Source organism: Ascaphus truei, chromosome 19 (assembly GCF_040206685.1).
Source record: "Ascaphus truei isolate aAscTru1 chromosome 19, aAscTru1.hap1, whole genome shotgun sequence".
Classification (NCBI taxonomy): Eukaryota; Metazoa; Chordata; class Amphibia; order Anura; family Ascaphidae; genus Ascaphus; species Ascaphus truei.
The window spans coordinates 22,231,912-22,246,911 of NC_134501.1; the positions used below are offsets into that span (position 1 = coordinate 22,231,912).

At 48.3% G+C, this 15,000-nt stretch overlaps 3 protein-coding genes across 6 annotated transcripts in view; 2 read left to right on the forward strand and 1 right to left on the reverse strand.

Moving 5' to 3' along the window:
* TRADD (TNFRSF1A associated via death domain) overlaps positions 1-5,090 on the forward strand; it is a 16,037-nt gene extending 10,947 nt beyond the window's left edge. For both annotated transcript variants that reach the window (XM_075576888.1, XM_075576889.1), the window contains exons 4-6: positions 1,318-1,598; positions 2,203-2,668; positions 2,790-5,090. In XM_075576888.1, coding sequence (XP_075433003.1) covers positions 1,318-1,598; positions 2,203-2,668; positions 2,790-3,094 — 1,052 coding nt within the window. In that variant the 3' untranslated portion in view covers positions 3,095-5,090. The remainder of the gene's footprint in view (positions 1-1,317; positions 1,599-2,202; positions 2,669-2,789) is intronic.
* Positions 5,091-5,896: 806 nt separating this feature from the next.
* On the forward strand, positions 5,897-12,722 carry B3GNT9 (UDP-GlcNAc:betaGal beta-1,3-N-acetylglucosaminyltransferase 9). 2 transcript variants are annotated; one of them, XM_075576892.1, is made up of 2 exons: positions 5,897-6,449; positions 10,706-12,721. In XM_075576892.1, the coding sequence occupies exon 2, from the start codon at positions 10,772-10,774 to the stop codon at positions 12,011-12,013; it is 1,242 nt and encodes a 413-aa protein (XP_075433007.1). In that variant the 5' UTR covers positions 5,897-6,449; positions 10,706-10,771; the 3' UTR covers positions 12,014-12,721. The 2 variants fall into 2 exon arrangements, with proteins under 2 accessions (XP_075433007.1, XP_075433008.1); XM_075576893.1 differs by lacking the exon at positions 5,897-6,449 and adding an exon at positions 8,553-9,046 and having other exon boundaries at positions 10,706-12,722.
* Positions 12,400-15,000, reverse strand: part of PHAF1 (phagophore assembly factor 1) — a 52,443-nt gene continuing 49,842 nt past the window's right edge. For both annotated transcript variants that reach the window (XM_075576891.1, XM_075576890.1), the window contains one exon: positions 12,400-15,000. This exon is cut by the window's right edge and continues 1,703 nt beyond it. The gene's annotated coding sequence lies outside the window, so the exon portion shown is untranslated.

Here is a 15,000-nt window from a genome sequence, read left to right on the forward strand (position 1 = left end):
CTCACACTCTCTCTCACACTCTCTCACACTCTCACACTCGTTCTCACACTCGTTCTCACACTCTCACACTCGTTCTCACACTCACACTCGTTCTCACACTCTCACACTCGTTCTCACACTCACTATCTCACTCTGTCTCACACACACTGTCTCACACACACTGACTCTCACACACACTGACTCTCACACACTGACTCTCTCTCACACACTGACTCTCTCTCACACACTGACTCTCTCTCACACACTGACTCTCTCTCACACACTGACTCTCTCTCACACACTGACTCTCATGCTCTCTTACTCCACTCAGTGCGCAAAAAGGCTGACTCTCACACTCACTCTCTCACACTCACTCTCACACTGGCACTCTCTCTCACACTCACTCTCTCATGCTCTCACACTCCCCTCTAAAAGGCTGACTCTCTGTCTCACACACTCTGTCTCACACACACTCTGTCTCACACACACTCTGTCTCACACACACTCTGTCTCACACACACTCTGTCTCACACACACTCTGTCTCACACACACTCTGTCTCACACACACTCTGTCTCACACACACTCTGTCTCACACACACTCTGTCTCACACACACTCTGTCTCACACACACTCTGTCTCACACACACTCTGTCTCACACACACTCTGTCTCACACACACTCTGTCTCACACACACTCTGTCTCACACACACTCTGTCTCTCACACACTCTCTCTCACACACTCTCTCTCTCACACACTCTCACTCACACTCACACTCTCTCTCACTCACACACTCTCTCACTCACACACTCTCTCACTCTCACACTCTCTCTCTCTCACTCTCTATCACTCTCTCTCTCTCACACTCTCTCATGCACTCACACTCTCTCTCTCGCACACACGGACTCTCTCACGCACTCTCTCACTGTCTCTCACACACTCTCTCACACTCTCTCTCTCACACTCTCTCTCTCTCTCTCTCACACTCTCTCTCTTTCATGCACTCACACTCTCTCTCTCTCACACACGGACTCTCTCACGCACTCTCTCTCTCACTGTCTTTCACACACTCTCTCTCACACACACTCTCTCTCTCACTGTCTCTCACACAGACTCTCTCACGCACTCACTCTCTCACACACACTCTCTCTCTCATGCACTCACACTCTCTCTCTCTCACACACGGACTCTCTCACGCACTCTCTCTCTCACTGTCTTTCACACACTCTCTCTCACACACACTCTCTCTCTCACTGTCTCTCACACAGACTCTCTCACGCACTCACTCTCTCACACACACTCTCTCTCTCATGCACTCACACTCTCTCCCTGTGCAGACTCCGCTGGAGGTTCCCGGACTCCCATTGAAATACTGAAGATTCACAGCAGTGATTTGCAGCTGATCCTTTACCTGCGGTTCTGCGGCCGCGAGCCGTGCAGGGCATTCCTCCGGGATTACAGACAGGGCCGGACCCACCAGAACTTCCAGAGGCACCTGGACTCGTGCTTATCCCCGGCGCCTGTGCCAATCTGCCTGGAACTGAAGGTTGGCACGGTGATGCTGGATGCCATACTGGAGGACGAGGAGCGGTGCCTGGAACACATCGCCTCAAAGAGGGTAATGTGGTGTCCGGTGTTATATCCTCACCGATCGGCAAAGGTTTCCCGCCACGCTGCTCATAATGCAGTTATAGGATTCCCATAATGTGCCATATATCAGTCCTCAAAGGCCACCAACAGGTCAGGTTCTCAGAATATCTCTGCTTCAGCACAGGTGATGCAGTCATTGACTGAGCCACTGATTGAGCCACCTGTGCTGAAGCAGGGATATCCTGCAAACCTGACCTGTTGATGGCCCCTGAGGACTGGAGTTGCCCCCTCCCCCCCGTGCACTAAGTGAAGGTCCCAGACTTGGAGGAGCCGAGCGCGCTTCGTGCTTAACCTTTTCACTGCCAGCGAGGCCTGCAGCACAGAGCGAGGGGAGGGAGATGTTCCCTGTATGGGGAACTGGTCTGTGACCCAATGAGTCACTTTGTGGGGTTTTAACCCGTTCACTGCCACAAAGCAATATAACAATATTAATATGTAGAGCAGTGCTGGGCACCTTGTGGCAGCAAAGGGTTAATAACACATCCCAGATCTGCAGGTCCCTGTCCCCCTCTGAATAAACACAACATGGAGAGGGGGCTCTGACATGACCATCTGGACTCTTCATTTTCCAGCCCAGTCACCAGAAGGACGATGAGTTCGCAGAGATGGACCAGGTGTTCAAGAAGATGACATTGGGACACCATCCTCCGTCGGACACCACGTTCTCGGCGGAGAGACCCTCTCTGCCCTCCCCTTCCTGCACATCCCATGCAGAGAGCACCTCTCTGCCCTCCCCTTCCTGCACATCCCATGTAGAGAGACCCTCTCTGCCCACCCCTTCCTGCACATCCCCCGCAGAGAGGCCCTCTCTGCCCTCCCCTTCATGCACATCCCATGCAGAGAGACCCTCTCTGCCCTCCCCTTCCTGCACATCCCATGCAGAGAGCACCTCTCTGCCCACCCCTTCCTGCACCTCCCCCGCAGAGAGACCCTCTATGCCCTCCCCGGCAGAGAGAACATCTCCTCCCCACACCCTTCATTCCTACGGAAACTCGCAGCCCCCCGAAAGCACATTACCCTTCCAGGGACAGGACTTTGGTGAGTTGTGCAGCTGTATCTATACAAAGAGGTGTGTGTGTGTGTGTGTGTGTGTGTGTGTGTGTGTGTGTGTGTGTGTGTTTTGTCGGCTACACAGCACTTACAATAATTACTCTTCCAGCGGACCGGCTCCTCTCCTTCCAAGACCACCAGTACTTTGCCAGGTCGGTGGGTAAGCGGTGGAAACAGGTGGGCCGCTCATTGAGCACGAGCTGCCGGGCTCTCCGTGACCCGGCTATCGACAATCTGGCCTTCGAGTATGACAAGGAGGGTCTGTACGAGCAGGCCTATCAGATGCTGCGACGCTTTATAGACTGCGAGGGGACACGGGCTACGTTAAAGAGACTGGTTACTGCTCTGGAGGATAACGGCCTCAATAATATCGCCGGAGAACTTTTACGTTCGCAGGAGAACGGGCTGGAGTAAACCACAAGCGTTTTGGTGATTTGGTAAAACATTAATAGCCATACTGGAGCCCGGCCTGGATCAAAGGAAGGAGCATACTTTGGGGGCCACCGGATAGACTCTGGGGCCACTGGATAGACTTTGGGGCATTAACACTATCAGGGATGGGGACTGGCAATGTGGACGCCATGCCCATGTTATCCCCCTTTAGTGGTGGAGTACCAGGCATCGTATTTAAGCTACTCTGCCATTTATTCTGCCCACGTAGTAATAAACTCATGCTGTTGTTTGTGTGTGTCCAAGGAAACTCCCGGCACTAAAAACACCAACATCTCCCAATCAACCACCAACCAATCTCCCAATCAACCACCAACCAATCTCCCAATCAACCACCAACCAATCTCCCAATTAACCACCAACATCTCCCAATCAACCATCAACCAATCAACCACCGACCAATCTCCCAATCAACCACCAACATCTCCCAATTAACCACCAACATCTCCCAATCAACCACCAACATCTCCCAATCAACCACCAACATCTCCCAATCAACCACCAACCAATCTCCCAATCAACCACCAACATCTCCCAATCAACCACCAACCAATCTCCCAATCAACCACCAACCAATCTCCCAATTAACCACCAACATCTCCCAATCAACCACCAACCAATCTCCCAATTAACCACCAACATCTCCCAATCAACCACCAACCAATCTCCCAATCAACCACCATCTCCCAATCAACCACCGACCAATCTCCCAATCAACCACCAACATCTCCCAATCAACCACCAACATCTCCCAATCAACCACCAACCAATCAACCACCAACCAATCTCCCAATCAACCACCAACCAATCTCCCAATCAACCACCAACATCTCCCAATCAACCAGCAACCAATCTCCCAATCAACCACCAACCAATCTCCCAATCAACCACCAACATCTCCCAATCAACCACCAACCAATCTCCCGATCAACCCCCTGTAAAAAGGCGTGTTTCATCTGATCTAATTCCAGTCTGTGCTCGATAATTTATGCAGCAGGGGTTAGCCCCGATGGCTTACCCGATACTGGTAATGTACCTGCTGGAGCGCACTCCTCCCTCGCAACTGGTTCAAAACAATGGACGCTTCGCCGGCACATGTGTGGTGTATATCACGCTGGCATAACGTCAGTTTCTGGTCTATTGCACCAGATCTGAGCAGCCCAAATCTGACCCCGGAGCAGGTGAACCTTCCGAACATGTTCTCTACATGCCGCAGAAAGCGCAGAGCAGAATCCCCTGAAACATGAGGATAGATACATTCACTTTCCATTGCAGAGGACGGATGTGAAAGGAATAGATTGAGATGACATGTGCCGTGTGAGCACGGCACTATATCATGTTACTCACATGTGTCTACTGTATAAACTCGGGATTTCAGGGAAAATGTCAACAGTTGCCAGAAAACTCGACTGCTTATGTCATGTCCCATATGTACTGCACCATGTCACATATGATAAACTACATGTCACATGCAGTATGCATTTTATCATGTCACATATACAGTATACTGCATCATGTCACATGCATTTTATCATTTCACATATATGCTGTATCATGATTCATGTCACACATATAGGTAAAAGTAAGTGACCCTGTTGCTGCCTTGCGTTAAACCCCTTTTGCTTTAGTAAATCTGATGCTGTTTTCTGCTCCGCTTCTGTCTGTAAATTGACCAGAAACTCGCGGAAAACAGTCAACAACAAAAAATCACCCCAAATAACACAACCCCCCGGTGCTGCTTCCACCTCCCACCCAAACCCCAATAATAAAGGAATAAGTGGGGTGTCCCCGGGCACAGAGCTGCTCTCATGGTGTATCTTTTACTTCTACAAATTAAATGTTTGTTTATTCAAAGTGATTTAACATCGGGAAATTCAGGAACGTTAAGGGGAACCCCCATTTCTTTGTATGGGGGTTTTGTACTCCATACCTTGAATATAAAGGATATTGATCTCAGGACCTGCTCGCTCCTAACGTTCTCATGTTTTATTTAGTGTTCGCCACGAAGATATTTTTAGTGTAAAATGTCTATTAGAAATGTTTCTTTTAATCTGAGTGTGTTGGTGCGTTAGTTACGATGCACATACAGGTGCATATGAGCAAAATGTTACATAAAAGGTTATTATTTGACTGCTGGTGAGTAATCTGTCAGCAATTCATTTTATAATCCCCTCCAATATTATTTCAGTGAAAATGATTGAGCTATGGTATATATTAAAAAAAAAGGCACAATCTACTTTTTTGGAGTTTTTTTTTTTTTTAAACCTCTGTCCTACAGGATTTAAAAAAAAAAAATCTCAGATATTTAAACTCATTAAAACGGCCAACTAGTGTAGAAGGGGCTGACCTGACATTCACTGTACAAAGGCTGAAGTCCCAGCTGAGTATTATTATTCATTTCTAACCCTAGATACTATGTCTGTGTCACAAAAATAATTTCAAACAGTTCATGCAAATAGGAGACACCCTCTAGTTGTGGGTTTTGGGGAGCCTGGGGGTATATAGCACGCTGTCCAACATGGGAACACTCCTTACTGGGGGGACTTGGGGTACAGCAGATGTGTAACACTTCCACTGACTGCTTTGGGGTTGGGGGGATATGAGAGATTGGGGGGGGGGTCTATATGGTGATTGCACCGAGGAATGGTGATCTGGAGGTGCAGAGTTTTTGGGTGGGGGTACTGTACAAAACAAAATCAGTGAGATGCAGGACCATAATGTAACAAATGGGGGGGGGGAGAGAGAGGGGGAGCACACCATCCCATGTGTGCATATATACTGTATACTAAGTAATTGGTGTAGGTATTAAACCCTCCCCAGGCTCAGGGCTGCATGTCCTGTCCTGCCCAGCCTGGCTGCGGTCCCTCCTCCGAGCGAGAGGAGTGCACCAACTAAAGTGGATCCAGATGTGGGGATTTGGCAGTCCCGACTCAGGAAATAAGCTGACACATGGAATACAGGACACACAACCTATAAAGTGTCTCTGCTTCCCCAGTGCACGGAGATGCCCCATGGCTGCGCCGGTCTTTGTTCTTCACCAGAGCGCATTCCCCCGCTGACGCAGTTTGGCTCAGCCTTTGCGCCTGGGGGAGTGCTTGCGCCACAGCTGGGTCGGGTTTGGCTGATGTGCGCAGTTCTGGTTTGCAGGGAGTGCAACGTTTTGATGTTATTGGGGGGCCACCTCTCGGGCAGGACGGGGACGTGTTTAACAAAGATCCGGAAGAGGAGACCCCCCCCCCCACCTCCTGTTCCCGGGCTGGATATTGGGGAGGGGGATCCCATGAGTTGCTGAAGAGGGGGACCTGCGCAAGCAATGGGGGTAAGTGAGAGATGTGGGAACGGGGAAACCGAGGTGTCAAGGTTGAAGCTATAAAGGTGATTCATATGATTGATCGTCTCTAAGGAACCAGAAGAACTCACACTCCATGATGTATGTATTAAACCCCACTCAGTGCATGCTACAAAGTAGCAGTTTCTCCCTTTCACTCAGGCCCGAAACACTGATAATTATCGCCTGCTGGTTGAGGAATTTATTCTTCTTATTAAATGTATTTCACTTATTGATGCATTTCTTCTTATAATGCTTCTTATTAAATGTATTTCACTTATTGAGGCATTTCTTCTTCTTATAATTCTTCTTCTTAAATGTATTTCAGTTATTTCACTTGTCCCATTCATGATGCTTAATTCTTTTGACCCCTTATCGCATTGCTATGGGAAGAGCCTGCGCCTGAAAGTATATGAAATATTGATCATTTACAATATATTCTAGGAAGTAACATCTGTGGGGTAACAGGGCAGTTTTTTCACCCACACCCACTCCTGCTGTTACAATATCTTGCAGTACAGCTGTGCTTGAGGGGAACAGAAAAACAAGGGCAGACTATGTGAAGGTAATTTAAATCAGGAATGTAATCTTTATACGCACGCGCGCTTTTATTTATAATCCATGTGTCCGGCGGGGGAAGGGTTAACACCAGAGATGGACGAATCCACTAAAATCCTGGATTTTCTCGCATTTCCCCCCCCAAAAAATCAGCTGCGTGGTGTAAAATGGCAAAACACGGCTCTCCCTTTCTGAGATTGATCCGCTGAAATCCGTGGACCAAAGGAACCGACAGATCCAAACCCACCCCCCAAAAACTGCCTCTCTCAAGTTAACACTTTGTGGCCAGGTGGGGCAGACATATGTCCTGATTGGCACTTTTCAATGAAAACAAAGTAGTCTTGATTTTGGGGGCAGGGGGAGATGTCACACCCCAAGTAGCCGAAGGCCACATACAGCAAATAGAAACATTGCTCAATCTCCGGCTTTATGGTGGAGAGAGAGGATGTTGAACACGCACGTCAAATGTATACTGCCGTCTGTATACTCTGTGCTTTCCCATGTAAATAAACACATATCCTCATATATGTAGGAGCTGTAGACCATGGGTGGCCAACTCCAGTTCTAAAAAGGGCCACCAACAGGTCAGTTTTTCAGGATTTTCCTGCTTCAGCACAGATTGAGCAACCTCTGCTGATGCAGGGATATCCTGAAAAATTGACCTGTTGGTAACCATTGAGGACTGGAGTTGGCTACCCCTGCTTTGGAATAACAAACAGTATAATATGGGGGGGGGTGGGGGGTCTCCACCCTGAAGAGCTTACAATCTAAAAAGTGTGGGACAGCAATGACCAGTCCGGGTTTGCCCAAGTAATCGCCGCACTAACAGCGTCATTGCGTTTAACCGATTAGATTCCCCGTTAATGCTGAAGAAGGCAGCAGAGCATCACTGAGCCTCACCCACACCCCTGGGATAATCCGACCGTGGAAATGTAACCCCACATCTCAGCCCCAAAACCCTTCAACCAATCACAAGCCCATGCAAGCGTCAGCAGGCGCCACGCCCCGTCACATGTGGCTGCCATCAGTTTATCTTCTTTGTCTCTTGTGATTGTTCTGCCAGAGATGGAATGTGCTTATTCTTTGCCACTGTAAGAGATGTCCTGATAACGGCGTGGGATAATTCCGAGGGCCGCGTCCGTGGTCGACGAGACCGCGTGGCGTGCACGCGCGGCGCGATCACAAGGCTTCAAGTCTATGATCACACCCATAAACCGCGCGTGCGACAGCGCGAGGAATCAGATTCCACGGCACGACGGCCAGGTCACGTGAGCGGTTCGCCCCATGACACGCCTCCCCTTCGCATCTAGCCTGGCCACAAAATGCGGGTGATGTCATGGACGCGTGCGCGCAGTCACCATGGACCCCGCCTAAGAAGTGCTCAGCTCCTCCTCTCGCGCTGAGGACACTCGCACCAATGGGATGACCAACCATATCTGCACGAGGAGGGGGGGGGGTGTTTGAGTGGACGCAGGTACCGGTCAGCTTTTAGTGCCTTAGTGGCACACCTACATGGCTGCTGCACTGTTCTGTTTCCTAGATCCCAAAAAGATTGGCTCAGAGATTAGGAATTACCTGTGGGAGAAGCATCTCACCAGGGCTCCTGAGCACAAAAATAGTGGGAACAATTCCACTACAGGGAAGTATCTCAGCTGCCCGCTGCCTGATCGGCAGCAATTTCAGTGCTTAATTAACTCTATTATAACCATGGGACAGTGGTGGCAATAGCTGATAGATTGGTATAGCCGTGAGCACGTTCCTTCACAATCTCCGTGAGGATGACCTGCTGCCTAGGACACGCGGCTCAACCAGATGCTACTTTTATTAGTTAAATATGTTGAGAAATAAAAAAAAATACACAGGAAATACCAGATCCAGCGAGAAGCCTGCTCTTCCGGAGGCACAGACACATTTCTTCTATTTGCCTAGCTGGACGTTTTATTGCATGATATTGCTGTTATAATTGCCCATGCTGTAAGCACAGGAGAGCCTCACCTGTACTGCTGTAGGAGTAATCCTGTGTTAGGCAGGTAAGTCCCAGATCATTCATCAGCTCTGTGTCAGAGGGAGGAATCTGTCTGTAAAGAGTGGAACATACTAATGACATGTAAATGGTCATTGGAACACTAACCTTTTCTTTACGGTGTCAGATGTGAGAGACTTATATGTTACCTTTTAGATACACATATAGCATCTTTCTCCCAAACGAGAAAGCGCTTCACAATTACAATACAGTGTGCGGTGCACAGCGCTGTATATAGGATATTACATGCACAGTCGCTGCCCCGTAGAGCTTAATCCAATACTTTTGGTGCCTGAGGGACAGGGAGAATAGGTGATTTTCCCAAAGTCAGAAAGAGCCGACACCGGGAATAGAACCAGGTTCCCCTGATTCAAACTCAGTGTCATTGTTCTCAGTCCGTGTCCTTACTCAGCCTTCCCATACAAACACATGTACACGTGCATACACATGCATGTAATAAATTACACCAGGATTCATTTCAGTAAAGGGACTCACTTCCCAGTCACTGTGTCCACATCTGCTGTTGTCCGCTGGGCAAACTATTGTTTTAACATGCGTCTGAAATGATTAGCAAGACACACGCATGTATTGAAGGAATCCCTTCCACCCTGGATTTGGTAGCAGGATGTGGCAAGCTCTGAGCATGATCACCGACAAGATGCTTGTAAAGTTCACACATGGCTCTCAAAAGCAGGCCTGGAAAATCAATGCTCGTTCAGCCACTGAAAATGAATATTCCAAGGACTCCTAAAATCTGTTCTTTTTGCTTCTTTCACATATTATCACGTCTATTGCTGGAGGATTTTCTGTCCTTTTGGAAACCAATTGGAAAAAAAATAACATCTTGGGATTCTGAGATCATGCATTAAAATGAAATATTACAGGTTGGAAAGCGTCAGGTCTAACAGCTCCTCGATGCCAAACTCAACACAGTTGGCAAAGTGATGTAGAGATTTAGGAAAAACCCAGGTTTTTCCAACGCGTGACACATACAGAGAGACTGTCCAGCTCTCAAAGCTGCCGCCAGATGCAAAACAACTTTCATTCATTCTCCCCACCTACTGATCACCTTTATTTTCACCGAAATGTCCCTCAAAGACCTAATTGAGACATCTCCGTGATGTACCCTTCCATACACTTCTACCTCTTCCATTCACTCTCTCCCAATACAAGTTCATCTACACAAACACACAAAGATACCCTAGAATGAGATGGAAATCATTATATGGGTTTCTGATGCCGTCAGAAGTATCGGGCGATCGTACTCTGGAGGACGGCGGTCTCAACAGAAATGCTGGGTTTTAGGGTTTTTTCAACGTATTTTTAAAAAAAAAATTTACAAACAAAAACACTATGGGGGTTATGCACTAAGCAGTGATAAGTGGGTTTTCTGGGTGCTATGCACAAAGCAGTGATTAGTGCTTTTAAGTGAGATAACTGCCTTTATAGCGTGATACTGCCTGCTGTGAGATTCACAAAGCAGTGATAACACTGCAGTATCGCGCTATAATGGCTTTTTATCTCACTTAAAAGCACTTATCACTGCTTAGCGCATAACCCCCTATATATGAGATGGCAGGTGGAGATTCAAAAATAAGAAATGCTGGTTTGAACTTAATTACGCACTGTAATATTTCACTCTAACACGTGCTCTCTTTGATTGCAGATGGGCTCAGACTCGTCTCTTGCTGATAACAGGAGAACTTAAAGCCTTGCACATTTTCTGAAAACCATGAGAGTTCGAATAAAGGGGGATGCTTTGTGCACCCTCATCTTAGTGATTGCTCTCTGCACTTTATTCTACAGACAGCTGAGAAAACACCCCCAAAACCAAGACAATATTACCAAGAAGCCAGCAAAGGAATCAAAGATCCCAGCCGGAACTGTGAACTCAAAGAAACACCTAGAACCCGATGTGAGGTTAGGCAAAGCCAAGCTACTTTCTGAGGTTTACAATGCAGAGGTGGGCAGTGAGGAGGCCAAACTCACCATCCCAGTGTCACCGACACAGTCCCCCTTTGACTTCCAGCTTTACCTCCGGAGTAAAGACCACCGCAACTTCAGCTTGCTGATTAACCAGCCAAACAAATGCAGAAAGAACTTGGAAGGCCCCTTTCTGCTCATCGCTGTGAAATCCATTGTGGAAGACTTTGACCGGCGTGAAATTGTACGCAAGACCTGGGGGAGGGAAGGAGTAATCAACGGGGTGCGGGTGCAAAGGGTGTTCCTTCTGGGGACTCCCAGGAATGAGACAGCGGTGTCCATGTGGGGGTCCCTCTTGCAGCAGGAGAGTCACTTTTACAAGGACATCTTGCTCTGGGATTTCATTGACACCTTCTTCAACCTCACCCTGAAGGAGATCCACTTCCTTAGCTGGGCGGACAAGTTTTGCGAAAACGTCAAATTCATTTTCAAGGGCGACGCCGACGTTTTTGTGAACGTGGAGAACCTGGTTAATTTCTTGCGGCCCCAGAGCCCCTTGGAAGACTTGTTTGTCGGGGACATTATAAATCACGCAAAGCCGATCCGATCAAGGAAAAGCAAGTACTACATCCCAGAGACAATGTACGGGTTGGGTAACTACCCAGCCTACGCAGGAGGGGGAGGGTTCCTAATGTCTGCGGTCACCATGAAAAAGCTCTCTCGCGCCTGTGAAGAGGTTGAACTCTTTCCCATAGACGATGTGTTTTTGGGCATGTGTTTGCAGAGGATCAACCTCAAGCCGGTTCTGCACGAAGGGTTTAAGACTTTTGGAATCACGAAGCCCTCCGCTGCTCCCCACCTGCAGACTTTTGATCCCTGCTTTTACAGGGACCTGATGGTCGTCCATAGCTTGAGGGCGGCGGAGATTTGGCTGATGTGGAATCTCCTTCACAGCCAACAGCTGCCCTGCTCCCAACGGCAGCGGATAAAGAAGCCTTTCCACTGGAAGCGGAAAAAGGCCAAACAGACGACAAAAGGCATCACCAACTGAGAACTGGGCTAAGAAGCAGGATGTAGAGTCTGGGAACCAGTTAAGCGGCTTCCAAATTGTACCATGGATGTGACGGCCAATTCCTATTTTAATAGTGCATGCACTAGTCGAACATAGAAACATTTGATGCAACGATACACCAGGCCGTTTAAATGATAACAGGGAAGTAATATTGCAGAAGAATGCAGAAACCACTGGCACACACGGTCGTGTAACTCTTCCACCTTTTATCCACTCCCCCATCACTCACTGACTTAAATATTTACCCTGTGGGAAAACGTGATAGAATGCGGTTGTGTATGTTTAAAGTGAATGCTTCAGACACATGTATGACACGCAAAATCCTCCCCACAAACACACCTAGAAATCATATGTAACACAGGAGCTGTGACAAAGGGTCTCCCTTTATTGGCCTTCGGGGTACACATGCGTTGTTTTTACAGGTTCAAGGAGAGTTCTTGCAAAATAAAAGGAGAGGAACCAAAAAGAAAAAGCGTGATCAAGAATTTCTTATTCAAACAACATTTTATAAACTGACCCCGTACACAAGACTCACAACCCCAGCAATATCCCGCAAATCGGAATGAGAATCCGCAATTATTCTATGTTCTTGGCCCACTAACAGCATCCAAGCCATGCCCCGCTGATGGCGCTCCCCCCACCTACTTCCTGCGTACTGGTGATGTCCATGTGACATACAGGAAGTAACAGTATACGGGAAGGGGAGAGCAGGACAAATGTAAACAAAAATAAAACAGCAGCAATTTTATCATAAACGATAATCACTAAATAAATGAGAAAGCAGCCCTGGGCTGAGCAGATGCAGGGCAGAGAGGGGACCCCCAACATATGCAGGGCAGAGAGGGGACCCCCAACAGGTGCAGGACAGAGAGGGGACCCCCAACAGGTGCAGGACAGAGAGGGGAATCCCGACAGATGCAAAACATAGAGGGGACCCCCGAGAGATGCAGGACAGAGTGGATCCCTGAGAGATGCAGGACAGAGGGGACCCCCAAAGCTGCAGGACAGAGAGGGGACCCCCGAGAGATGGAGGTCAGAGAGGGGACCCCAGACAGATGAAGGACAGAGAGGGGACCCCCGAGAGATGCAGGACAGAGAGGGGACCCCCGAGAGATGCAGGACAGAGAGGGGACCGGGTCTCGAACCTATAACAACTTTAGCCCCTTTCCTGCCAGAGGGAACAGCAACACATTACAAGGCTCCTGGCAGGGAAAGGGCTGGTTGAGTTGCCCTGTCGGCCGGTCCCGTGGGTACACGGATCTTATGATCCGTTACACAAAAATTACTCGTACAAAAAAAAATTAAAATTTACAAAAATCTGTACACATTATTGGAAAACGCACAGAAATGTGTCCGTGTATCACAAAGGGCTACAGCGAAATATTACAAATGGGATCAATTCTTTACATTTTATTCCCCCCCCCCCCATTAAGAGGACGGGCGCTTCAGCATTTAGGCTTCCGTGCCCCAAGACTGAAAGAAGACATAGGCCTCAGTAATGGCTAGCGATACAGAATAGGCGCGGGGGAAGAGAGAGCACGGGGGAGGGGGCCAGCGCGGGCAGAGGACAGGGCCATAGGCTTTCTATGGCCGGAAGGGCGTGGGACACAGTGAGCGGTTTGCAGGGGTTCACTTCTCATAATCCCCTATCCCAGGCGCAGAGGAATCTTCTCTCCTTCAAAATAATACTTCACCAAAAATCATTTGTAACAGATAAACTATAGGGGCTATTCCTTAAACTGCGATAGTGCCATTCGGGGCTCTATAGAACAGAAACTCATTAAAAGTCAATGGAAGATACTGCCCCGATTGGTACTATTGTAGTGTAATGAATCCCCGATGAGCTCCAGCACACAGCTCACCTTCTGCCATCAAACCCCTGGGACCATCCCAATAGATAAACATCGCTCAGCCATGTGTCACCGAGACCACCCCCCCCCCGACACATTCACAGGTGGAATCGGAGACTAGTGACAAGGTCTTTGGTTCTTGTCTGGAATGGAAGTAAAATGACCCTGATATCAGGGTGCGTGTGTGGGCAATTTGACCTAAGCTCAACCCCCCCCCCCCCGTCCCGAGAAGTATAAGACTTTTCATACATGACTTTTATTGAGACTGTGAGGGGTGGGGAGGGGGGGAGAGAAAACAAAAAACTTTGAATGGACAAGGACACACGGATTCCTTAATCATAAAGCATTTATTGTGCCATAGAATACACAACGTTTCGCCTGCTGCCCTTTCTCAAGTGAAGTGGCCGAAACGTAGTGTCTTCTATGGCACAATAACTGCTTTTTGCTTAAGAAATCCGTGTGTCCGTGTGCCATTCATAGCTTTGCAATTCATCAGATGCAACACAGGTCTCCCCTGGGATTAAGGAGCACCGGTATCAGTATCACTACTTTTGAACGGTTGTCTTGGTGTGCAGCAAACATCTACATATCTTTGCAGGGGCGGGAGAAAGATAGAAACGGGGTCTGTAACCCGCCGAACTAAACGCGTTAATAGATTTCCCGTACAGAAAAATTATAGCAAATCAATTACAAGAATCAACACTGGAGCCATTATTTAAAATAAAATCCTAAATGCATTTTTAGTAAAAATTAAACAGGGTTATGTGGGGGGGAAGTCGGACGCGAGAACAAAACCGGGTTTGGCAAAAATACAAAACAAAATCAGCACGTCAAGTAATTATTAGTGCAGGAAAAGGGGGGTTTCTGCCCCGCTGTATAAATAAGCGTTCGGAGCAGCGTCTGCGCCCGCATCCCACGTCATCACGCGGACGCTGCCGGATGAACACCATGTCTGGTCAAGTAAAGTGTATGTAGTGCAAATGGTGCAATCAGGAAAAACACACGTGCTACTCGCTGGCTCAATCCCCCCCATCACCGGGCAGGGCCTGCAGACCGTCGCCCGTTCACAAGGCGCCGAGAAACAGGCTGCGGCATACTGCACCGGTGAGGAGTTCT